The following is a 20817-nucleotide window of genomic DNA, read 5'->3' as shown; positions in this document are numbered from 1 at the left end:
CTGGAACAGTGACAGCTTAACTGAGAATTCAATAGATCTTCATCACCAATCGGTCATGAGGTTCTTCTCTGCTTCTAGTCAGTATTTATTTAGGTTTTGCTGCAAGATCTGCTTTTACATAATGGTTTATTTACTGTTTGTTTTATAAAGCCTTAACAAAAGGTATTCTTAGTCAGATGATAATAAAGAGTAGTAATTTGTATCTACTTTTTTTAAAAAAAACCTTTGAAATCATAGTTCATTTCTGTGTAAGTTCTGCTGAAGAAAAATCTATGAGCTATTGAAAAATACGGAGCTTTGCTGTAAGGAAATATTATGTGACTTAATATGAATAATCCTCTGGGTAATATTAAATATCTTACCTGATTTATTAGCTGGTTATAAAGTATGTAAAACATCAGAAGATTAAATCTAAATTGAAGTTATTCTATGGTCTAGTTAAAGGTGTTCTGAGAACTTTTTTCTTTTGTTGGACTGTCTTAAACAAAAATTATTTTGACAATTGATGGCTACTTTTAAAAATTTTATAATGTTCTTGCTTTATTTCTTGTAGGGATTTAAATTATAATAACATGGTAGAGTTCCCTGAAGCCATAAAATCACTTCCAAGTCTAAAGGAGTTGTGAGTATTACTTACTCTCCCTTTTTACTGGTTTTCTTTCTCCTGTTCATAAATAAAAAGGGAAAAAAATTCCTGGATTTAAGAATGCTTGACTCATTGTGCAGGAGCCTAAATTAGGTTAAGTTATGCTAAGTGAGGTTATAATTAAAAGAAAATATAATCATCATTTGCAGAGGGCATTGTTGAAAATGATTTTGGAGTTACATAAGCAGGAGAAGCATTAGCATAAGTCTGGATCCAGGAGAGGGTTTTGGCTTCCAGGTTACGTGCTCATTGATGATGCACATTTTCCTTGTGCCCTCCTTAAGAGATGAGTGGGAAAAGTGAAAGTACAGCATCATGTTGGGTCAAAATAATTCCTTTCTAATGAAATATTTCCAGCTTAGCTGCTGTGCAGTAGACAGAAATCATTAAAATTATTCCTGCAGATGGACTTAGTCCTGTTGCAATCCTTGTTAAGGCAGGATTGAGAATTGAGTAGGTATGATGAAAATGACTACTGGTTGAATCTGCTGGCAGTATAGTTTTAAATGCTAATGTTTAAGTGTTTTTCTTTGCTATTATCTGTAGGGGATTTCACAGTAACTACATTTCCATAATTCCTGATGGTGCATTTGCAGGAAACCCCCTTCTGAGAACGATGTAAGTAGTTTTCACCTGTCTATTTTTAGCCTTTTGCAGACAGTGACTGTAAGAACAAACACTGAAATGTGTTTTTCATTTCCCAGACATTTGTATGATAATCCTTTGTCTTTTGTGGGGAACTCAGCATTTCAGAATCTGTCAGATCTGCATTCCCTGTAAGTACCTTTTTGACAATACTGTACAATAAATAGGTATGAAATGCTGTGGCTAAGGACTCAAATTTTCTGGCTCCCTCTTACATAAGAGGGTTTTTTTTTTTCAGTAGGCTCTAATAAATATTGTTATTGTTGGGAATATCTAGTTTCTTAAGAAGCTCTATTAAATATGCTCCACAACTTGTTTATTTAATTACCTTTCATAAAATACATAACCCAAGGCCAAATGCTCAGTTTCTTAGTTAAACAATCTGCAATATGTTTTTGAGCAGGGATGTACATGGTGAGAATGTTTTGCAGGTTAGTGCATGTATGCTCTTAAAAGATACCACTTCTGGGACTGATGAATAAGCAAAATGCAGTGAGACTTGGAACTACAAGCTGCACTTTTCATGTGTATTGATAGCACTCTTTGCAGCTTGATGAACTGCAATTCTTTATTCGTGGAGGAGTAATTTATTAAGCAAATGAGTAGCAGAAGAAGCAGTGAAAAGACAGCCTTTCACAAATTATTCAAGTATAAAATTTAAAAGCAGTAAGAATGTTAGAATGTCTCCTTGGTGTAAATATCTACCTGATAATAAGACTGAATGTCACAATTCAATTTCATAGTACTTCACACCTGATTTTCATGGGGATTTTTTTCCAGGGTCATTCGGGGTGCCAGCATGGTGCAGTGGTTTCCTAATTTGACGGGAACTGTAAATCTGGAGAGCTTGTAAGTGCCTTCTGCAGAAATAAATTCATGGGTTTACCTCTTGGGAAGTAATTGAAATCTGATTAGTGGATCTGGAGAGCAACTGCATGTATGTTCTCTTCCTGTCAATAAATGTAACAGTACAGTTTTCCTCACTGTGATACCTGGGTGACATTTAGTGGGTTTTTTTTTTAGTAGGGGAAGCTTAGAAAAGCCTATGAAAAAGGCTATTGATACTAACCCCCTCTCCCAGAAATGAAAAACAGAAAAATTGTCCTCTTCAAAAAAACACAAAAACCCGCCCCACCATAACAAAAAAAAAAAAAAAAACCAACCAAAAAACACCAAACCCAATAACAAAAAAAACCCAAACCTAAAACAAAAAACCCAAAACCACCACCACCAACAAAAAACCTCCCACAAAACAAAAGCAAAAATATCCCAAACCAACCAAACAAAATTTGGTGGGTGAATCTAGCATCCCAATAGCATTCTGTTCTTATATATCCTTGTTATGCCATCTGTCATAAATAAAACAAGCATTTATATGTGTGGGTTTGTTGGTTTTCCCCCCCCAGAACCCTTACAGGAACCAAGATAAACAGTATTCCTGTTAATTTATGCCGAGAGCAAAAGGTGCTTCGAACTTTGTAAGTATAATATTGTGCCTCTCTTCATGCATCAGAATGTTTTGAAAGAAACTTAAATCTAAATTAAAATAAAAGTGTTGCTTTCAACTTTTCATCCTAGTAGTTCTTCCAAAGTTGGAAATGTGGTTTCTTGATTGTTTTTTGTTTTGATGTAATGCCTTACATTCCTTAAGCAGAGTCCCCTTTATTAGGGGTATTTTGCATTTCTTTCATGTGTTACAGAGATATGTAAGGTGGTGCTGCAGAGACCAATCTTCAAATTTGTTGTGCCACCACTCATTGTTAACAGAAATGTACTCAGCTACATTCAGATGTTAAAGAAGAGTTTAGTTACAGAGCTTCAACTTCTGGTGTTCAGGAACAGAGGAGAGAGCATCAGGAACCAAAGAAATGCAGATAAGAGTTAGGAAGAACATGGCAATGCAAAGGCTAGACATAAAAACCAGTGAGGATGTGTTAAAATTAATGCAAAAAACCCCAGACTGGTTACGGAAACCATTAGGGGATGGGAACGAACCATGTTTGCAAAGGATGCACGCAGGAAAATGTGGAACAAAAACAAATCCTGAAAAATGGAGGAGAAAAAATACATTCTGTTTGATAGAAGAAAAACAGGAGATAAAAAATGATGAGGTGGGATTTATTTTCTACCAGCCATTTACCTTGCAAATAGAAATTTTAAGGTTGTTTGCTTGTTTCTAGTCTTTTTTTTAGTTCATTCTTTCACAGAATATTCTGAACTTTCCTAGCTTTGCTTAAGCACACTAAACAAAATTGGCACCGAATTTGTTAATTGCTTTACATGCAATTTACTTAGTTTATTCTAAAAAAGCAGGTTATGAATAAATTTTTTAGATTATAACTCTCAGAATTCAGGGAACATATCCTGAATGTTTTTAGGATATGTGTGTAGTGAGATGTAGAGTTCATACTTGTGATATCCTCTGCGATTTTTCTCTAAACTACCCTTGGTTTCTCAGCAGAATGGTACTAACAGGATGATTTTTCTGTCAATCTGTTTAATAGTTACAAGTGATGAGATATTTCAAATAGAAAGGAGTTGAACTAAGCACTCTTCTCCCATTTTCTGTTTTGAAGGGACTTGTCTTATAACAATATCAAGGACCTCCCAAGTTTTAAGGGCTGCCACACCTTGGAAGAAATGTAAGTAGAAATAAGTGTTGTTTATTTTTCTAAACTCTTTAGTATTCTGAGACCACATCTCTAGAGATGTTTTTATTTCATGTTTGATCCAAATTTTTAAAAATTAAGGACATTAAAAGATAGATCTCATGAAAATTCTCTGCTGGACAGAGAATTCAACCACTTGTGCCTTTCTTAATTATCTAATACTTAATTATTCCTGTGACACAAAAGTAATGAAAGACACAGCTTAATCCTGCATTTCATAGTAGTATTGCTATGCACATAAATGGAATGGTCAGAATATGCCCAAAGACTCCATGCAGAATGGAGAGTTGTTTTAAATTTCAGTATCACTCTTTAGGGTTCACAAGGTGTTACTTTTAGCTTGGAAGTAATTCAGGCCACACTTAAAAGTTTCTTCTAAATTAAATGAGCTGTGAATTGGGATTGGGCAGAGATGCCAGGAACAAGTGCTCCATGGTTGTATGAACATAGCTGATGCAAAACATTTGACAGTCTGTCTGGGAGGGGGAATGGGTAAAGGCTAAAGCCATCCATTAGCAGACACCAAGCTACCCTTTGAAATCAGCTAAGAAAGTTCTGTTTCTGCTTCTTCCCTTTGCAGTTCCTTACAGCATAATCAAATCCAAGAAATTGCAGAGGACACCTTTCAAGGACTATCCTCCCTTCGTGTCCTGTGAGTGCAGATGTTGCTGCATGCTGAGTAAAACAAGATCCTGGTTTTGATTCCCATGTAAACTGATGTCAGGGTTTGGTGTTAGAAGTTTGATTGATGGCAAAAGGCCAGCAGCCAGTTTCAGCCCTGTTCCTTCTATTCTCCATTATATTTTTCTAGTCTATGAAAATATTTTTATAAATGTTAAGTCTAAAAGAATGAGATTTTTTTCAGTGGTCCAATATTTTGCACTGTAACTTTATTAGTTCATTATGTAGTATTTGTTGGAGAGATGCTATCTATTTTCCTCAGGAGAAGCATTATAAGTAAACAATTATCTTCTCCCCTTACAACTCAAGCTGTATTAAGTTAGCAGCAAGAACAATTCAGAAATAGACAAGTATTTTAAGAAGAATGTTATAACTCATGGTGGTCCAGCAGAAGCTGGAGCCGGATTTGAAATGCAGCAAAACCAGATGCTCCTCTGCTTGTTTTTTTGTTGTCTTCCCCTACCTCTGCCAACATGCCCTGCTATAGATGCAGTTGGCACCAAAGTCGTCATCCTGGCACCTTCATGCTGGGAATAGGTGATGCCAGAGGCAGCCTCTGCCTTGGGAGAGGGAGCAGGAATGGGAGATGAGGTGGAGCAGGATACAGCTGCATTACCAAGGAATTTGGCTGCTATTGCACCTGGCTGAATGGGAAGAGAGGGGATATGTTCTGCTTTTCTGATACAGCCATGATGTATTTGGCACCTTAGCTTTTTTCTCAGTACAGTGGCTCTTACAGTTGGTGAAACTGCCAAATAATCTCCTTTGGCATTCATTGCAGGGACCTCAGTAGGAATCGGATCCATCAGATCCACAAGGGAGCTTTCATCACTCTTGGAGCTCTTGTTAACCTGTAAGTAGGCTGTTCTGTGCAGTCACCTCCTCTCTCTAGCATTCTGCTGCTGAGCTAATAAATCTTTTTAGCTTAAAAGTGATGCTATCAGACATATTTTATGAAAAATGCTTTCATTAAGATTTTTCTCCTGAGAAGCTGAGAGGCCTCAGAAATGAAATGTAAAGAATAATTATCTGCTGCTGTGGAATGCAACAGGTGCATCTTTGATTGGTCTCATGTGGTTGTTTTTAATTAATGGCCAATCACAGTCCAGCTGTCTTGGACTCCCTGTTCAGTCACAAGATTTTATTATCATTCCATTCCTTTGCTTGCTAGCCTTCTGATGAAATCATTTCTTCTCTTTCTTTAGTATAGTTTTAATATATAATTTTCTTTTAATATAATAAATGTCATAAAATAATAAATCAGCCTTCTGAAACATGGAGTCAAGATTCTCATCTCTTCCCTCATGCTGGGGACCTGCAAACACCACCACGTGATGTGTTCATCATTTGTTTAATATCTGTGAATCAAGAGGGCTCCTGCTAGCTGAATGCACGCAGGGCACACTTCTTTAGAGTGCCCTGTGCACTGACAGGCATTTCTGGACCACAGCCTGGTGTGATAAAGCCCTTCCCTACTTTAATGAAATGTGGGCCAGAGGGTCTTCAAACTTACTTTGTAACATGGTGTTAATACTCACATTCCAGAGACCTGAGTTTCAACCAGCTCAGTTCAGTTCCAGCTGAAGGATTGAGTGGCCTGAACCAGCTGAAACTCACAGGCAATTCTGAGCTGAAGGAGGCTTTGGCAGCCAAGAACTTCGCCAAGCTGCGGTACGTTGGTGAAGAACAGCCCAGGGTGCTTGCAGTGCCCAGCAGGGTGTGCTGAATGGAGCCAGGGTGTGCAGCGCCCATGGCAAATGGTCTGTGCTGAGTCCTGCAGGGCCTCAGTGCTGCTCTGCAGAAAGGGCGTCTTGTGGGAACCCAGGAAATTCCTCTGGCTGCCCTGGAGGGCTCGAGACCTTGTCAAGGGGCTCAGAGACCTTGGCATGGAGCCCAAGACCCCTGTGCCTTGATCTTGACCCGTGAAAAAACAATTACCAACCTTTAAATGAAGAATTACAAGTCAAAAGAGTTTAAGCAGAATGATAGTGAATTTATCACAGGGTGAAAAATAGATTTTTTTGGGTTTTTAGAATGGGGGTCAGGGTCCCAAGATGGAGGAATTTGGGCATGCCCTGTCCTCCTTCTTTCTTCTTCTTGGCCTCCACCTTCTGCTGTGATCTTGGCATTTTTAGATTGGTTTAAGGTAGAAGCTCATTGTCTAACATAGGTGATAGGTATTGGGAAGTTATTGCAAATAGTGTACATGTAGTTTTTAGTATAAAAAGACAACACTGCCTTTTGAGCTGGGCAGAGTGCCTCTGTCTGACTTGCTGAATAGACCTCGGCAGGACAGGAGAAATAATTTTATAGGCAAGAAACAATAAACAACCTTGAGAATGAGAACTGAAGCATTTTGACTCCTTCTTCGACCGCCAGGCTGGGAAGACAGACTTTCTAAAACATCTCAGGGTCACTCTGACCAGCAGAGATTCTCAGAGCATTTGACTGCTCTGGTGTACAAGCCAGTTACAGATAATTTTCCTGGGGTTTTTTAATATCCTCCACCACTTTTCAGGCAAGATGTCATCTGGTTTGAGAGTAGTGCTTTGGGTAGATTTCCATTTGTTACTGAACTGAGTACATCTGTCTTTCACAGTGAGGAAAACAGGAGCAGACAGGCAGGTGTCTGATCACACAATCACCATGCTTTATATATATTTTCTAGGAGGCAAATGATAAGAATAAAAATAACCATTCAAATGGAAACCTGTAATTGATTTCTATGGGAGATGAATCAGACAGTGATGAACTGTTTTCCATCTCACAAAGATCTTTCTGCACATTTAGGAGAAGCAGTCTGATGTTCCTCCTAAATATTTTCAAGAAGATAATTGAGGATAGTTGATATTGTTGTCCTGAGTGAAAAAAATTAGATTCTGGTCTGCTATTCCCTCATTGTTTATAGAACTCTGTGTGAAGATGTACTTCTTCTCTGCCAGAATAACAGTATGTACCATTTCTGCCAAACACACAAAAATTAGAAATCTTTTTTTGATATCACAGAACGAAGAGTGAGAAGGAAAGATGTAACACAAGGTTGTGGTCATCTGGGAATTAACTTTCTTACAAAACAATTATTCTTTAATTACCTTACTTAATTAGGATTCACTGTAATTTTTACAGTAATGCCACAAACTAACCCTGATCAGAATTTGGTTTGTATATGGAGTAGAAAGAATAGTAGAGAGCTAAATATCATCATCTTTGTACTTCTCACTTGTATACATCACCTGTCCTTTATCTCAGTGCAAGAGTTCATTAGAAATGCTTATACCAATTTGAAACAGCTTTTATCAGCCACTGTGAGAAAAAGGAAGATTTGAGTTTAGCACTGAAGTGTGCTACTAAAATATTTTTAATAGGTGGTAGTCTTAACTTTGGTTACAAAGTTTAATGGTCTTCCTTGTCCTGCCTGTATTTCAGGTCACTCTCTGTACCTTATGCTTATCAGTGCTGTGCATTTTGGGGTTGTGATTCTTATCTAAACTCCAATGCTGAAGATTCCAGTCACCAAGATCAAGGTGCCTTGATGGATCATGAGACGGGTAAATGTTTCATGTACTTAACCAGCAGTATTGTTTGTACCTGACTAGAATAACAGTGTGTGTTACCTTTGAATAAGGGAATAGGAAAAATATAAGTCTTTATAGGGATACAGAAGAGGTCTCTGAAAGTGCTTAGCAATTGCTTTCAAATCAGCAGTGCCATGTTTCTTCCAAACACATGAAAGATATGCTGGACACTGCAAGACTTGCCTGTCTGAAAAAACAGTAATTTTTAAAAAAAGTCAAACTGCAGATATTGCTTCTGTCATGGTTTTATTGTTCTCAGTGTTTCAGCCTTTCTATTCAGATAGAACTTGTCCTTCCCCTGACTACTTCAGGCTCCACAGATCCTTCCTTTCTTTGCCTGGTTACGAAGCCTTGTGAGCAGAAATTTCTGCACTGAGCATCTTGACCTTATGTGGCAAACCAGAACCACTTCACTTATTACAAGGCTCAGGTGTCAGTGAACTACTTCCATCCTAGGCAGCTTCACTGCCATTTCACTTAGTTTTCTTCCTACAACTAACATGTTTTTCACTTTTACAGCTAATGCAGATATTCTAAGAAATGAGAAAAATGAGGAATTGGGACAGACTATTATTCACTGTACACCAGCAACAGGTAAATCTCCTCATGTGCTTTAGCCACACTGAACTTCAGGCATGGTGTTACACAGAGAGTTGTGTGAATTAGATCTTTGATTCCTGGTAGTCATTCTGTACACAGAAGATTAAATTCTCGAGTGCTTTCAGTGATTAGATGTCAGTGTTGTTTTGGACGAGCAGTCACAAAGATCTGACTCAGCTTTAGACACATAGCCCTTCATTGGAGAGCTGTGCTAGGAAAAAATACCAAAATTTCTTTCCATAAGCAAAATAATCAAAGACTGTAATGTTTATATTTGGAGTCTGCTAATGCCCTGCTTCCTAATTCTGCCTTATTTCTCCAAGGAGCTGTCTGGAGCAGACTTTGTGAATGCTCATCTGTTTCAGTGAGAGTTCAGCCTGCTCTTTAAAAGCTTAACTCAAACTGCTGTCTATCATTGGTGGTTTTAAGGAAGCTTGATGTCTTTCCAAGAGAGAGAATGAGGAGCAGCCACGTGATCTGTTCCCCAGCCCTGCTGTAGGTGCATTAACTGTGAGCAGAGGGCTGGAGCAGGCAGCAGCATCTTAAACTGCTCAAGACACTTGTTCAGTGAACAGTCTTACTGGCATACCAGATTTACTCTAAGTCAGGCTTGAACAGTCCAGGAGTGTTGCAAGTCTTTGATCTTGCAATGAATATTTTCATTCTAGGCAGCTTTGTTTCTGCCTTTCTGTTTCTTTTACTCAGACTGCCAATTTCTGTACACGGTTCCCCTCAGCTCCTGAAGCACTTGCTGTGGTGCCTCTTGCTTTCTTGCTTTTTTTGCCTTTGCCTCTCCAGAGGTTTCCTTCCCTACATCCTGTACCCTTTTGTCTGCATAAACAGGAACACACAGATATGCTATGCTTCCAATGAAGTTACTCCTGGGTGAGCAGGAGCTTTCCAAGTCTTACTTCTTTCTCTTCTCCTAACTACTATTTTATGTTATGAAAATCTGTTTATCTTCTGAGCTAGCTCTGCCTTTAGTATCCAGAATACCATAAGGATTTCTTGATCACAGCCAAAAAAAACCCTGTAGTCAGAAAGTCAAATATATTAATGTAATTGTACATAATCTAAAAGTTAATTTGTTAAAGGTGCTTATTTGCTTTTGATCTCCTGTTTACAGAATGAGAATTAAGATGGTGTGTTACATCGTTAAATTTTGGAAGTCTTTAGCTCATTCTTTTTGTCCATGCCAGAAATGCTGTAGTAGGTCTAGAAGAAAGAGCTTGTTCCACAAGTTCACTGTTTGCCTTGTTTTTCACCCGTCCCTCTCATACTAACAAGTTTCTATGCCATGCTGCCATCTGCTCATAGGGTACTCCACCCACCACATCAGTTCTGAATCACTGCTCAGCCTGGAGATCCACTTTGCACCTTGCCTAAAGAATGGATTGCTGAGCAGTGGTGCTCAAGGAGCTCAAGTTTGCTGAAACATCCTTCCAAAAGTGAATTTTTGTCCCATCCCAGCATGGGCTGGGAATATCAGTGTGAGAGGAGGGTAAAACATTTAACCCAAAGGATTTGGGAGAAAGGCAGGAAAGGGTAGTGGATTTTATTTGTCTCAAGTACAACTACTAGAAAAATGGCTTCAAATTGATTTTTGGAAGCACAGAATTGATATTTTAAAATTTCATAAGCAGGAAGTTGTTTTTATTTTTAAGTAGATCAGCATAGCAGGTAGTGTCGTGTCACACAAATGCATTGTAAGGTTAATTGATGTTTTACTTGGGAGTACCTGCTAAAAAGGGGTTTTACTCCTGATTTTCTGATAATCCAGCGGGCTTCATTATTTTCTGCCCAAAAATGAAGCTTGACCATTTAAACAAAAAGATTTTTTTTTTTTTTGGCTTGTCAGTTCATTAATTTCTGGAAGTTGCTTTAGGCCTTGGGAGATTTTTGCACTGCCATTGAATCATTCTTGGCAGTTCTGTTCCTGCCCACACCAGGGATGGGCTGTCCTTACCTTTCCCCTGCCTGGAGGAAAGGCAGTGCAGCACAGAGCCAGCCCTCAGTCACAGGCTGACTCCAGCTCAGAGGCTCCAGCCTTTGCAGGCTGGCATTTTTCATTTGCTCCCCGAGTGCTCCTCAGCTGCAGGGAGGGATCCTGAGCTACTGTTCTTAGTACTATTAGAAGTGCCTAAGGGGGATATAGGAGAGGTTAAATTCTTCTAATTGTTACTTAAAATCAGTAGGATTTTCCTATGGAATAAATGGCAGTTAGGGGAATTAGAAGGGTATGCAGTAATAGTGACCTTTGTTCCTTGTCTTGTCTCCTTTATTTTGTTTGTTGGGCTTTTTTATTATGTAAGCTGTTTTAAGTGGCAAAAAAGAAGAAAAAAATAATTTTTTCATATAACTTTTCAAGCTCACAGTGCCCTTCAGTGGTGAGGCTGGGGGACAGGGCTTGTGGTAAATTCCTGTCCCTATTAAAGCTGCTTAAATTGAATTTGTCTGTTGTTCTACAGATGTTTCCTTGTCACCAAAAGTTACTCCAGAAGGCATGTCTGTGAATAATTTTTTGAGAGAACATGTTCTTTCTAAAAAATTCTTCTCCCTTACAAGGGGATTGTGGACATTCACTTTTGTATTTTTTGCCATCCTTTTCCATAAAGTAAGAAATCTACATAAAATAAAAAAGTATTTAGGTCACACTAATAAAAGCTATTTTGAATTGGTAATTAAGTTTGTTTAGCTGGCTTGTTTATACAAAATGTTCTCAAGTGACCATTCACTGCAGTAATTATTATTTCAGGCATAATTAATTAGTAAATAACTCCAGCAGAATAGTTTGCTTTCAGCTGACCTATTCAGCAGTTCAGCTGTGTATTCTATTCATGAATTAATGAAGAGTTCACTTTTAAGACCTTCTCAAAATCTTGCTTATTAAGGCAGAATCTTTTCCTAAATTGGTTGTCCTTCTGTTTGTTTTTTGTTTTCTTCTAGGTGCTTTTAAGCCTTGTGAATATTTATTGGGCAGCTGGATGATTCGCCTTACTGTCTGGTTTATTTTTTTGGTTGCTTTGTTCTTCAACCTGCTTGTCATGTTAACAATATTTGCATCCTGTACTACATTGCCATCTTCCAAACTGTTCATAAGCCTGATTTCTGTCTCTAACTTATTTATGGGAGTCTATACTGGTATTCTAACTTTCTTGGATGCTGTATCTTGGGGAAGATTTGCTGAATTTGGCATATGGTGGGAGACTGGCAGTGGTTGCAGAATTGCTGGGTTTCTTGCAGTTTTTTCATCAGAAAGTGCCATTTTTTTCCTGATGTTGGCAGCTGTTGAACGGAGCTTGTCTGCAAAGGAGTTTATTAAAAAGGGGAAAAGCAACCGCCAAAAACAATTTCAAATCGCAGCATTTTTTGCTTTCCTGTGCGCTCTGGTAGCGGGCTGCTTACCGCTTTTTTATAAAGCAGAGTACTCAGCATCACCCCTTTGCTTGCCCTTCCCCACTGGAGAAACACCTTTGTTAGGTTTCACAGTAACTCTGGTGCTGCTGAATTCCCTAGCGTTTTTGCTGATGGCTGTTATCTACACTAAACTCTACTGCAACTTGGAGAAGGAGGATCTCTCCGAGAACTCCCAGTCCAGCACCATTAAGCATGTGGCTTGGCTAATCTTCACCAACTGCATCTTCTTCTGTCCTGTTGCCTTCTTCTCCTTCGCACCGCTGATCACGGCCATTTCTATCAGCCCCGAAATCATGAAGTCTGTCACTTTGATATTTTTCCCACTGCCTGCTTGCCTGAACCCAGTCCTCTACGTGTTCTTCAACCCCAAGTTCAAGGAAGACTGGAAGGTGCTGAGGCGCCAGCTGAGCAGGAGGAGCGGGGCAGTGGCCATCGCCGCGGGTGCCCAGGGGGACGTGGCGCAGGACTTCTACTACGACTGCGGCATTTACTCGCACCTGCAGGGCGGCAACGTGGCTCTGTGCGAGTGCTGCGAGTCGCTCCTGCTCTCCAAGCCCGTGCCCTGCAAACATTTAATGAAGTCACAGAGCTGTCCGGCGCTGGCCGTGGCGCCGTGCCCCAGGCAGGAGGGCTCCTGGTCGGACTGTGGCACGCAGTCAGCGCACTCGGACTACGCGGACGAGGACGACTCCTTCGTGTCGGACAGCTCGGACCAAGTGCAGGCCTGCGGCCGCGCCTGCTTCTACCAAAGCAGGGGCTTCCCCCTGGTGCGCTACGCCTACAACATCCCCAGGATCAAAGACTGACAAGGCTCTCTGCCCTCAGCTGTTCCAATAAAAGAGTTATCGTGTTTGGCAGACTGTCGCCTGTTTTGACCTTTCAAGCAGGAAGCACTTTTGGAATTATTTAGTGTCATTTGTAAAGAAGGGAAGTGGGCGGTAACTTCTTGAGCCATACATTTTTTAAAAAAAAATAAATCGATTGCCCTGACTGTAAATAATTGGTAAACCAAAATTGTTACCCAATATTTTTACTCTTTTCACAAAATAGTTGTTTCTTTTACACAGTTTTTACATGCTAATAATGTGTTTCCACAACATATTGCAGTCATACTTTGCTTCTTCTGGTGGTGAGGTAAGTTCTTTTTTTTCCCCCCCCCCGACAAAGCACAATATAAAGGACAGCTGTTTAATATTATAGAAATTATTTTTTAATGTGACTTTTCTATAATTAAGCAAAAAAATGTATTGCTAGCTTTGTATAGTATATTCAGCATTGAATCTCAGGATGCATTTTATTGCAGGGCCAAAAAAGGGATTAATTCTCCCATATGTAACTGTGACAGCAATATCAGAATACTGTGTTTGTTTTGTATTTTAGCTAATGTTCAATTTAAAAAAAAAAAAAGTTTGTTGCAGTAAAGTACTTGTAATCCAATATTCTGTAGATTTATTGGAATCAGAATATTAACAGCTGTCAGGAACAGTAGGGTGAAACACATTTTGCCAGTGATGGCGCATCACTTCAGGTGAACCACACAAGTTTGTTCAGTATTAGGAGTCGAGTGGCAGCACTGGCAGCAGTGAGGGGTGCGGGCTGACAGCAGAGCTGCCCCTGCACACAGCTCGTGTCTGTGCCATCAGGCTGCCAGTGCTCTGCAGCCTGCTCAGTGTCACAGCACTCCAGGAATACCTATGACAGGCTGAGATTTCAGGAAATGGAGGGAAAATGCAATGCAATTTGGCACTGAAAAAGAAGCATTTTTCCAATATACTTTACTGACAGTGAAGTACACTGTGCAAAGTCACTGATTTACACCTAAATCAGTGCAATCTTTTTAAAGCATTAAAGTTCTGAGACCCAAGTGATTTAAGTACAACCAGCGATCAATTTTTTATATTTACAATATGATCAATACAAATTTAATAATGCGTGATTAAGTAATTATGTAAGGTTTTTGGACAATGCATTAGATCAAGAGTAAATCCACTGCCATCCCAGTTACTCTGGAGAAATTATTGTTAAGATCTAAAGCTAGATTGCTGTTTTGAGAATTAAACTGTACATACTGTTCATACAATGAATTTTTATCTTTGTATTGTAAGTTATTTGATAGAACCCATGATGGGAAATGTGGCTTCAGTTCATTTTGTTAATTAAAGCTACCTCCTAAACAATAGTGGCTGCCAGTAGCAGAATGTTTAAAATGTGGTTTATGTACTTTTTTCATTGTAAATAGATGTGGTTGTATATTGTCACTATAATAAAAACAGGATCCTTGTATATCAAAATCATGTAGTTTGTACAAAGTATGGGAGGAATATTTACTGTATGCTGTTAATTTTTTAAGCCAAAATATTCAAGTGTAAAAAGGGAAGAAAACCATCCAAGGGTTGTTAATTCTTATATTTACACTCATGAATATTACGTCTTCAATTAGCATGGAATGTTACACTAAAGCAAATAAAGGGTACATGAATACCTATGGTTATTTATCTTTGTTTTTCAAAAGTTAAAGCTGAAAACAGTGCACATGTAGAGTTACTGAGCATAAATAATGTCTCATCTGCTCTTGGCTACGTGTAGTGAAAGTTTCAGGAAAGAACTGCCAGAAAAGCAAGAAAGTTGCCAATTTACAAGTGGATCTGATTTCAGAATAATGATGACTCTTGGCATGCAAAAGGTTAAAAACCTTAAATGAAGTATTAGGCCTCTTATGAAGCAATCTCTTGATTAAAGGTGTTGTGTATTGTGTTTGAGTGGAAATGTTTTTAGTATGTTTTGAATAATCATACAGATTATAATTTTCATATTTATACTGTTTAATGTTGAAAACTGTGGGGGTTTTTTGAGCCATCACTGTATAAGAGACACAGCTTGTCCCACGTTCCCTCTGTTGGCCAACGTGTCAGAGGCAATAAGAATGCTTCTCAAAAAGGACTGTAAATGTCAGCTGCCATTTCTAATCAGTGGGGAGCCTGTTGTGTTTTCCATGTTCTTACCTGTGGATTTATTTCTTCTGTTCTGCAAGCAAACCTTTGCTGCCGTGCTGTGTACAAAGGTGATGTGATGCATTTGAAGCTCTGGTATTTCGCTGTATCTCAGGATGTTTTTGGAGTTCAGTTACCCTATAATGAGCTCTTTAATGCAGTCAGCCCAGTGCCTTGCAGCTGCTGGAGGGGAAGGAATATGAGAGGAGCTCCTGGAGCCAGGCTTGAACAGGAGCAGTGCTGCAGACCTGCCTCTCTCAGCGTGACCTCATGTGTGACACCCATGGACAATGGCCACAGGAGAATCCAGATAACAACCATCAACTTTCTTTGTGTCTTTGCTGGGGAAGCTGCTCCCAGCCCAGGGCACAGTGCTCAGGTGTTCTCATCCACTGGGAACTTGCTGGTGCTCCAAAAGCAATGTCAAACACATGGGGACAGCTTGCCTTAAAGCTGTTCTGTGTTAGCAGCCTGTGGCATTTTTGTTACCAGTGGCTTTCTGAGCTGTCACCTCAGCAGTCTCTTCAGGTAGGTAGAGCTTCGTAATTTCAGTTTTCAGACTGAAACAAGTGACACCCTTCTGGAGTGCCCACAGAAAATAACTCCTGTGGTTTTCTAGAGTCTAAAGCTAGCTGAAACTCTTCTTACAGCAGTGGCACACATCTTGCCTCTGGACCTCTCCACAGCTGCTATACTGAGCTCCAGTGCTGGGATTAGAAGTCAAAAAGGCTTTGCTGTTGACTAAATGAAAAACACAGGGCAAGGAGAGCATTTTGTTGTTGTTTTTCTTCCTTCTGCTCTTGGGAGGAAGCACCTTTTTGCAAGGAGATGGTCATAAATAAAATTGCCAAAGGTATTCCTTATTTTACCTCCATTAAGAGTAATTTCTTAGAGATGGCTATTAGCTTGCTCTGTGGCAATATGCTGGTGAGAGCTCTTTGTTTTGAGATTGAGCTTTTTCATTCTCTTATAAAAATAATGCATCTGCTTTGCAACTTTTTGACCTAGATGCCTTTTGCCTTTTAAAGATTCTTTCCTGTAGAATTTCCTGTTTGTTTATGAATTTACTCAGAAATTTCAATCTTACAAAAAGATACTTCAGTAATTCTTTTCACTTTGATTACTATTTTTAAGCCTTCAGTTTCAATTTACAGGGTAATATTTTTAATTAAAAGCACAATGCACAGTTTGTTTTATATGTGCTCTCAATTTTTAATTACATAAATGCTTTTGATCTTTTACTGTTAGCACAAGTTAATTTTTTTAGGAGTTTTTTTTCAATATTACCTTTCACATCTTGTACTGTAGAGTCTGATTTAACACTTGGGTTCAATTGAAGATGATTCCATAAGTGAGGAAGTGAAATGGGATAATGTATCACTGTACAGATTGCTGTTTTCTGTAAGAACTTGGAAGGTGAATGGACATATTTCATACTCCAGTATAAAGTAACAATGAAGATTTTCCATAAGCAATACTGTGGTGTTTGCTATAGGGAATTAATTTTGATTGGAGGGTAACAAAATATGAAGTGCCTCACTGGTTTCCAGTAACAAAAGCATAACCTGTGTTCTGAAAATTCCAGCCCAAAAATGAGCAACTAAATCTGTTAGTAGCTGATGCTTTTTAAAAGAGAGAAAGACTTTATGCAGAACTATTTTCTAGCTAAAGAAGTGAAGGCTGTTCAAAAGCAGGAGGGCTGTGGTCTCCAGCTAGCATAAAACAGCTGGGTTGAGTGGGAATCCTGCTGGTGATTCACAAAGATGTGATTTTAACCTAAATGTGTTGCATAGAGCCCTTGCACATTCCCCCAGAGAAAAGGAATTCCCATCTGGAGGCCCTGTCCCTCTAAAGCAGAGCCTTCCACATCTGCAGGCAGCAGAACCTGGGCTGGGACTGGCCATGTGTGCAGTGCACTGCAAGGAAGAGAATATATCATACCATGAAGGAAAGTGAAGCAATCCAGGACCTCTCAGGTTTCACAGCCTCTAATCAAGCAGAACTACACATCCAGGCACAAAAATAGCCAGCAGACAAGTTCAGGCAGTGTTCTTGAGCTCTGACATGGAGGGTGAGCCAAGTAGCTTTCTCCCTTGCTCCTGTGCCTGCCACAGTATTTTTCCTTATGCTGGAAAATCTCAAGACTTAAGGGGATTTAAATTCAACTATATTTGGTTCAAATTTTCTGCTCTTCAAGGTTGCAAGTAAAAGTATTTTCTTCAAGCTTTTTTTTCCCTTTTGATTATTTTTATGCTTATGTGTTCCTTAATGTCTAGTGGGGAATTAGACATGACATCTACAAGCAATCTGATCCCCTTCTTTTCATTAAACCTGGCTAGTGTTCATCAAGTTGAACTGAGAAGTTTCCTTCTGCTGGCTCTAGTGTTTTCAGAGACTGACTTCATCAGATTACAGTCCAATTTCTAAAATGGAACGATTTCATAAACAAGAGTTGGCAAATCAAAGTGCTTAGTGATTCAGAGTAGTTGATTTGTGTCTAGAATATAAATCTTTTCTACGTCTGTTACATAAGAATTTGCTTTCTTGATATTTTATGTGTAAAATGCTTTTTTAAATACTGTGGGTGGCTATTGGGGAATACTTTGAGAAATCTGTCACAAGCATTTGGTTGTTCAGACACACTGATTGGCATGAGCATGCAGACAGAAAGTATAGGTCTGTGAACACATGCTATTTTTACTCTGAATTTTCTCACTGTTGCTAGATAGCTCTAAGTGCTTATTCTATAGTCTGTGACAGTGAGCTAGCAGTGAAAGACTGAATGTAGTTTTTGTAGTTTCTGTAGTGAAAAACTACGATGATTTTGCACACTGGGATCAACCATGGGGGGGGTGTGTGTGTATTTATTCACTTCATTCAGTTGTTTGTGGCAACTTCTGTGCTTCATTGTGGCAGTTTGATTTTGCCTGTGAGTTTTAGCAGTGTTGGCATGTAATTCTTGCCAGGGCAGCTGCTTCTGGCATTCAGTTCACAGAATTGGGGATTTGCCATCCTTGCAGCATGCCATTTATCTTGTCAGTCCTTCTGTGGCCATAGAAGTTGTGTAGTGAACCTGCAGGATTGTTGTTTCAATGCTTTTTAACCAAAATACATTGTTTGGGCTCATACCTTTCCTGTGTTAACTAGGGCACAGTGGCTGTGGAGCTGGCTTGACAAGCTGGGCACGATGGTAAGTGGGACAATATTATGTTTTCTCATCTCTTCAAGCTGGAGTGCTTCTGCCATTCCAGCAGCAATGCTTTAATTCCCCAAAGGGTGAACTGGCTTTTGCCACCCTCCCTATGGGCACTCTCAGTGCATAAACTCCACTAGCTTGTCCCAATGCTAAGGTTTTTTATGTTAATATAAGCTATTTTCCCAAATGCCTGCTCTGGCATCCTGAGAAATTCTCATATTCTGTATAACAGGATTGGAAGGGAATTGACAAGCTGAAATGCTTGTGTTTGGCAAAGTTGCTGCTGCCTCTCCTTGAGACATCCATTTCAGAGTTTCTGGCCATTCCAGGTGATGTAGGTCTCCATTGGAACTGAGAGATGCCCAGTGCAGTGAGTTCCACAATTTGTCAATTCACTGAGACAACAGCGGGCTTTTCATTTTTCCTGCTCATTTATGATTGTTGCCACTCTTCACTGTGAGATGGGCTTTAAGGTCAGGGAAGGTTTTCAGACCTTCCTGAGATGTTTTAAAATTACCTTGGTCTGCAGGCTGTTGAAACAGTTGAGGTTTTCCTGCTTGCCATGACATGGAGCTTTGCTCACAGTGCTTGGGTAGCCATGGAATGAACAACTTTTATTTCTCAGCTGAATGCAGCACATATACAAAAGTGCCTGTAAAACCACAGGTGGTGTGTGTTGAACAAACCTGAGGCATTGGATTGTGTAACTTGTATCCTAAGAATTCAGACCAATTTCACATATTTTTCTTGTTGTAACTTGGCATGAAATTTAGATTCTAGTCATGTTCTATTTTCTGCAATACTTGAATCATCAAATTATTTCAACGGGTATAATTTGTTTGTGAGATACTTTGGCTAATCATACTTAATTATTTGATGATAATCATAAAATAGCAATCCACAATCTGCCACAGCTGGATGGAGTTATTTAAGCATCATGCACATCAGTTTGGTGCATAGTGATGTATTCAGTATTCTGGGGGTTAGATCAGAGATGTATTCAGGCCTTTTTTTGTGTTTTTCAGCTTGCTAGAAAACAGTTCTCTATGATTATCAGCAATGCAATAACGTGTTCTTTTCTTACAGGACCCATAATGTTATTTCTCCAGCCTGTTAAAAGTGCAGTTCCTTGTGAAATGGTAAGCCAAATGCAGAAGCTCCACAGCTGAAGGGGGAAATCCCAAATCCCTTCCACCTCTGCCTCTCCCTCTGAGTCTGTGGCTGTGTTCCTGGTCCCTGTGGTCCTGGTTCCTGTGGTCCTGGTTTTGGCCTCAGCAGTTGTCTTATGCACACTGAGCTTTATCTTGCTCAGACCACACATTGTTTGGCCAAATGTTTTTCTACTACCATTTTAGTAAGGTTTTGTGTGGAAGTGAAGGGTTCCAAAGAGCAAGAGGGATTGAGAAGTGCTCCTGAGAGACAGCACGGATGCAGCCTGTTTGGCAGAGAAATTACAGATTTGGGTGCCTGTCGGTCTGCAGCCCAATCAAACATCCCGTCTTAAAATTTTCCAATATGATAATTTTACGCATCTTTTAGGACTGTTAATGATGGCATTGAGATGTCTCCTCCCTCACAGCACTCATTTTTGGTGGTGGTAATGGGTGTATAGATTTGACAACCTTTTTATATCATTCAGCTCCTGAAATTCAATTGTTATGGCAAGTCAATTGCCTCAGATATCACAATTGATTTTCCTGATTAAGACAAAGCATTTCCTATTTTTCAACTTGCCTGTCCAATTAAAAATACATTTCTTGTTAAATTCACCTGAAGAGTCCCCACAAGAACAATTAATACAGCAGCCAAATTTACACTAATTTTCAAACTTCTGTATCTCATGTGAATATCAGTAATGCTTCTGCTTAGTCAGCCACAGCAAATTTACTGAAAGTTTTATAAAATTTTAGCAACTGCTGGAAATTTTACTAACTGCTAAGATAACCAAGTTATCTCCGTGGTTGATGAAATTTGAAGGTCATGGAAAGCTTTGGTTGTGCAAATGTTTGTTGCTGATCCTACTTAAGATTTGGCTGAAAGGCGGGGGGAGGATTAGGGTGGCCCAACATAAGCAATGAAGGGGAACAGTGTTCCTGGGGCTTGGAACCCAAATAGAAGGCTGACAAAGAATGTAGTGGAAAACAAGGATAGGAATATCTATATAGATATATAATCTGACCTATCTATTACATATAGTTGTAGACTCAGTGGAAAATTAACTGATGAGAAGGCAAAGGACACCATTTTCCTAGCAGAGGTGTATGAAAACCAAGCTTTAGAACTTTGAATCAGAAATAAGATAGTAACTGTGAGGATTGAAATGGGATCTTGCAATTGAATGCCAGTATAATTACAGAGTGTTTGAATGTTAAGATGCCTCATCCTTGTGATCTGTCAG

General features: G+C 39.3%; 1 protein-coding gene across 2 annotated transcripts in view; it reads left to right on the top strand.

Moving 5' to 3' along the window:
- LGR4 (leucine rich repeat containing G protein-coupled receptor 4) overlaps positions 1-14716 on the top strand; it is a 75543-nt gene extending 60827 nt beyond the window's left edge. For both annotated transcript variants that reach the window (XM_074543763.1, XM_005492335.4), the window contains exons 7-18: positions 554-622; positions 1193-1264; positions 1351-1422; positions 2072-2140; positions 2698-2769; positions 3868-3933; positions 4541-4612; positions 5423-5494; positions 6187-6312; positions 8068-8189; positions 8736-8810; positions 11763-14716. In XM_074543763.1, coding sequence (XP_074399864.1) covers positions 554-622; positions 1193-1264; positions 1351-1422; positions 2072-2140; positions 2698-2769; positions 3868-3933; positions 4541-4612; positions 5423-5494; positions 6187-6312; positions 8068-8189; positions 8736-8810; positions 11763-13039 — 2164 coding nt within the window. In that variant the 3' untranslated portion in view covers positions 13040-14716. The remainder of the gene's footprint in view (positions 1-553; positions 623-1192; positions 1265-1350; positions 1423-2071; positions 2141-2697; positions 2770-3867; positions 3934-4540; positions 4613-5422; positions 5495-6186; positions 6313-8067; positions 8190-8735; positions 8811-11762) is intronic.
- Positions 14717-20817: the final 6101 nt, after the last annotated feature.

This window comes from Zonotrichia albicollis, chromosome 6, assembly GCF_047830755.1.
Source record: "Zonotrichia albicollis isolate bZonAlb1 chromosome 6, bZonAlb1.hap1, whole genome shotgun sequence".
In the NCBI taxonomy this organism is placed as follows: domain Eukaryota; kingdom Metazoa; phylum Chordata; class Aves; order Passeriformes; family Passerellidae; genus Zonotrichia; species Zonotrichia albicollis.
Note: the sequence above shows the minus strand (reverse complement) of the source record. Positions and strands in the feature narration are given on the sequence as shown.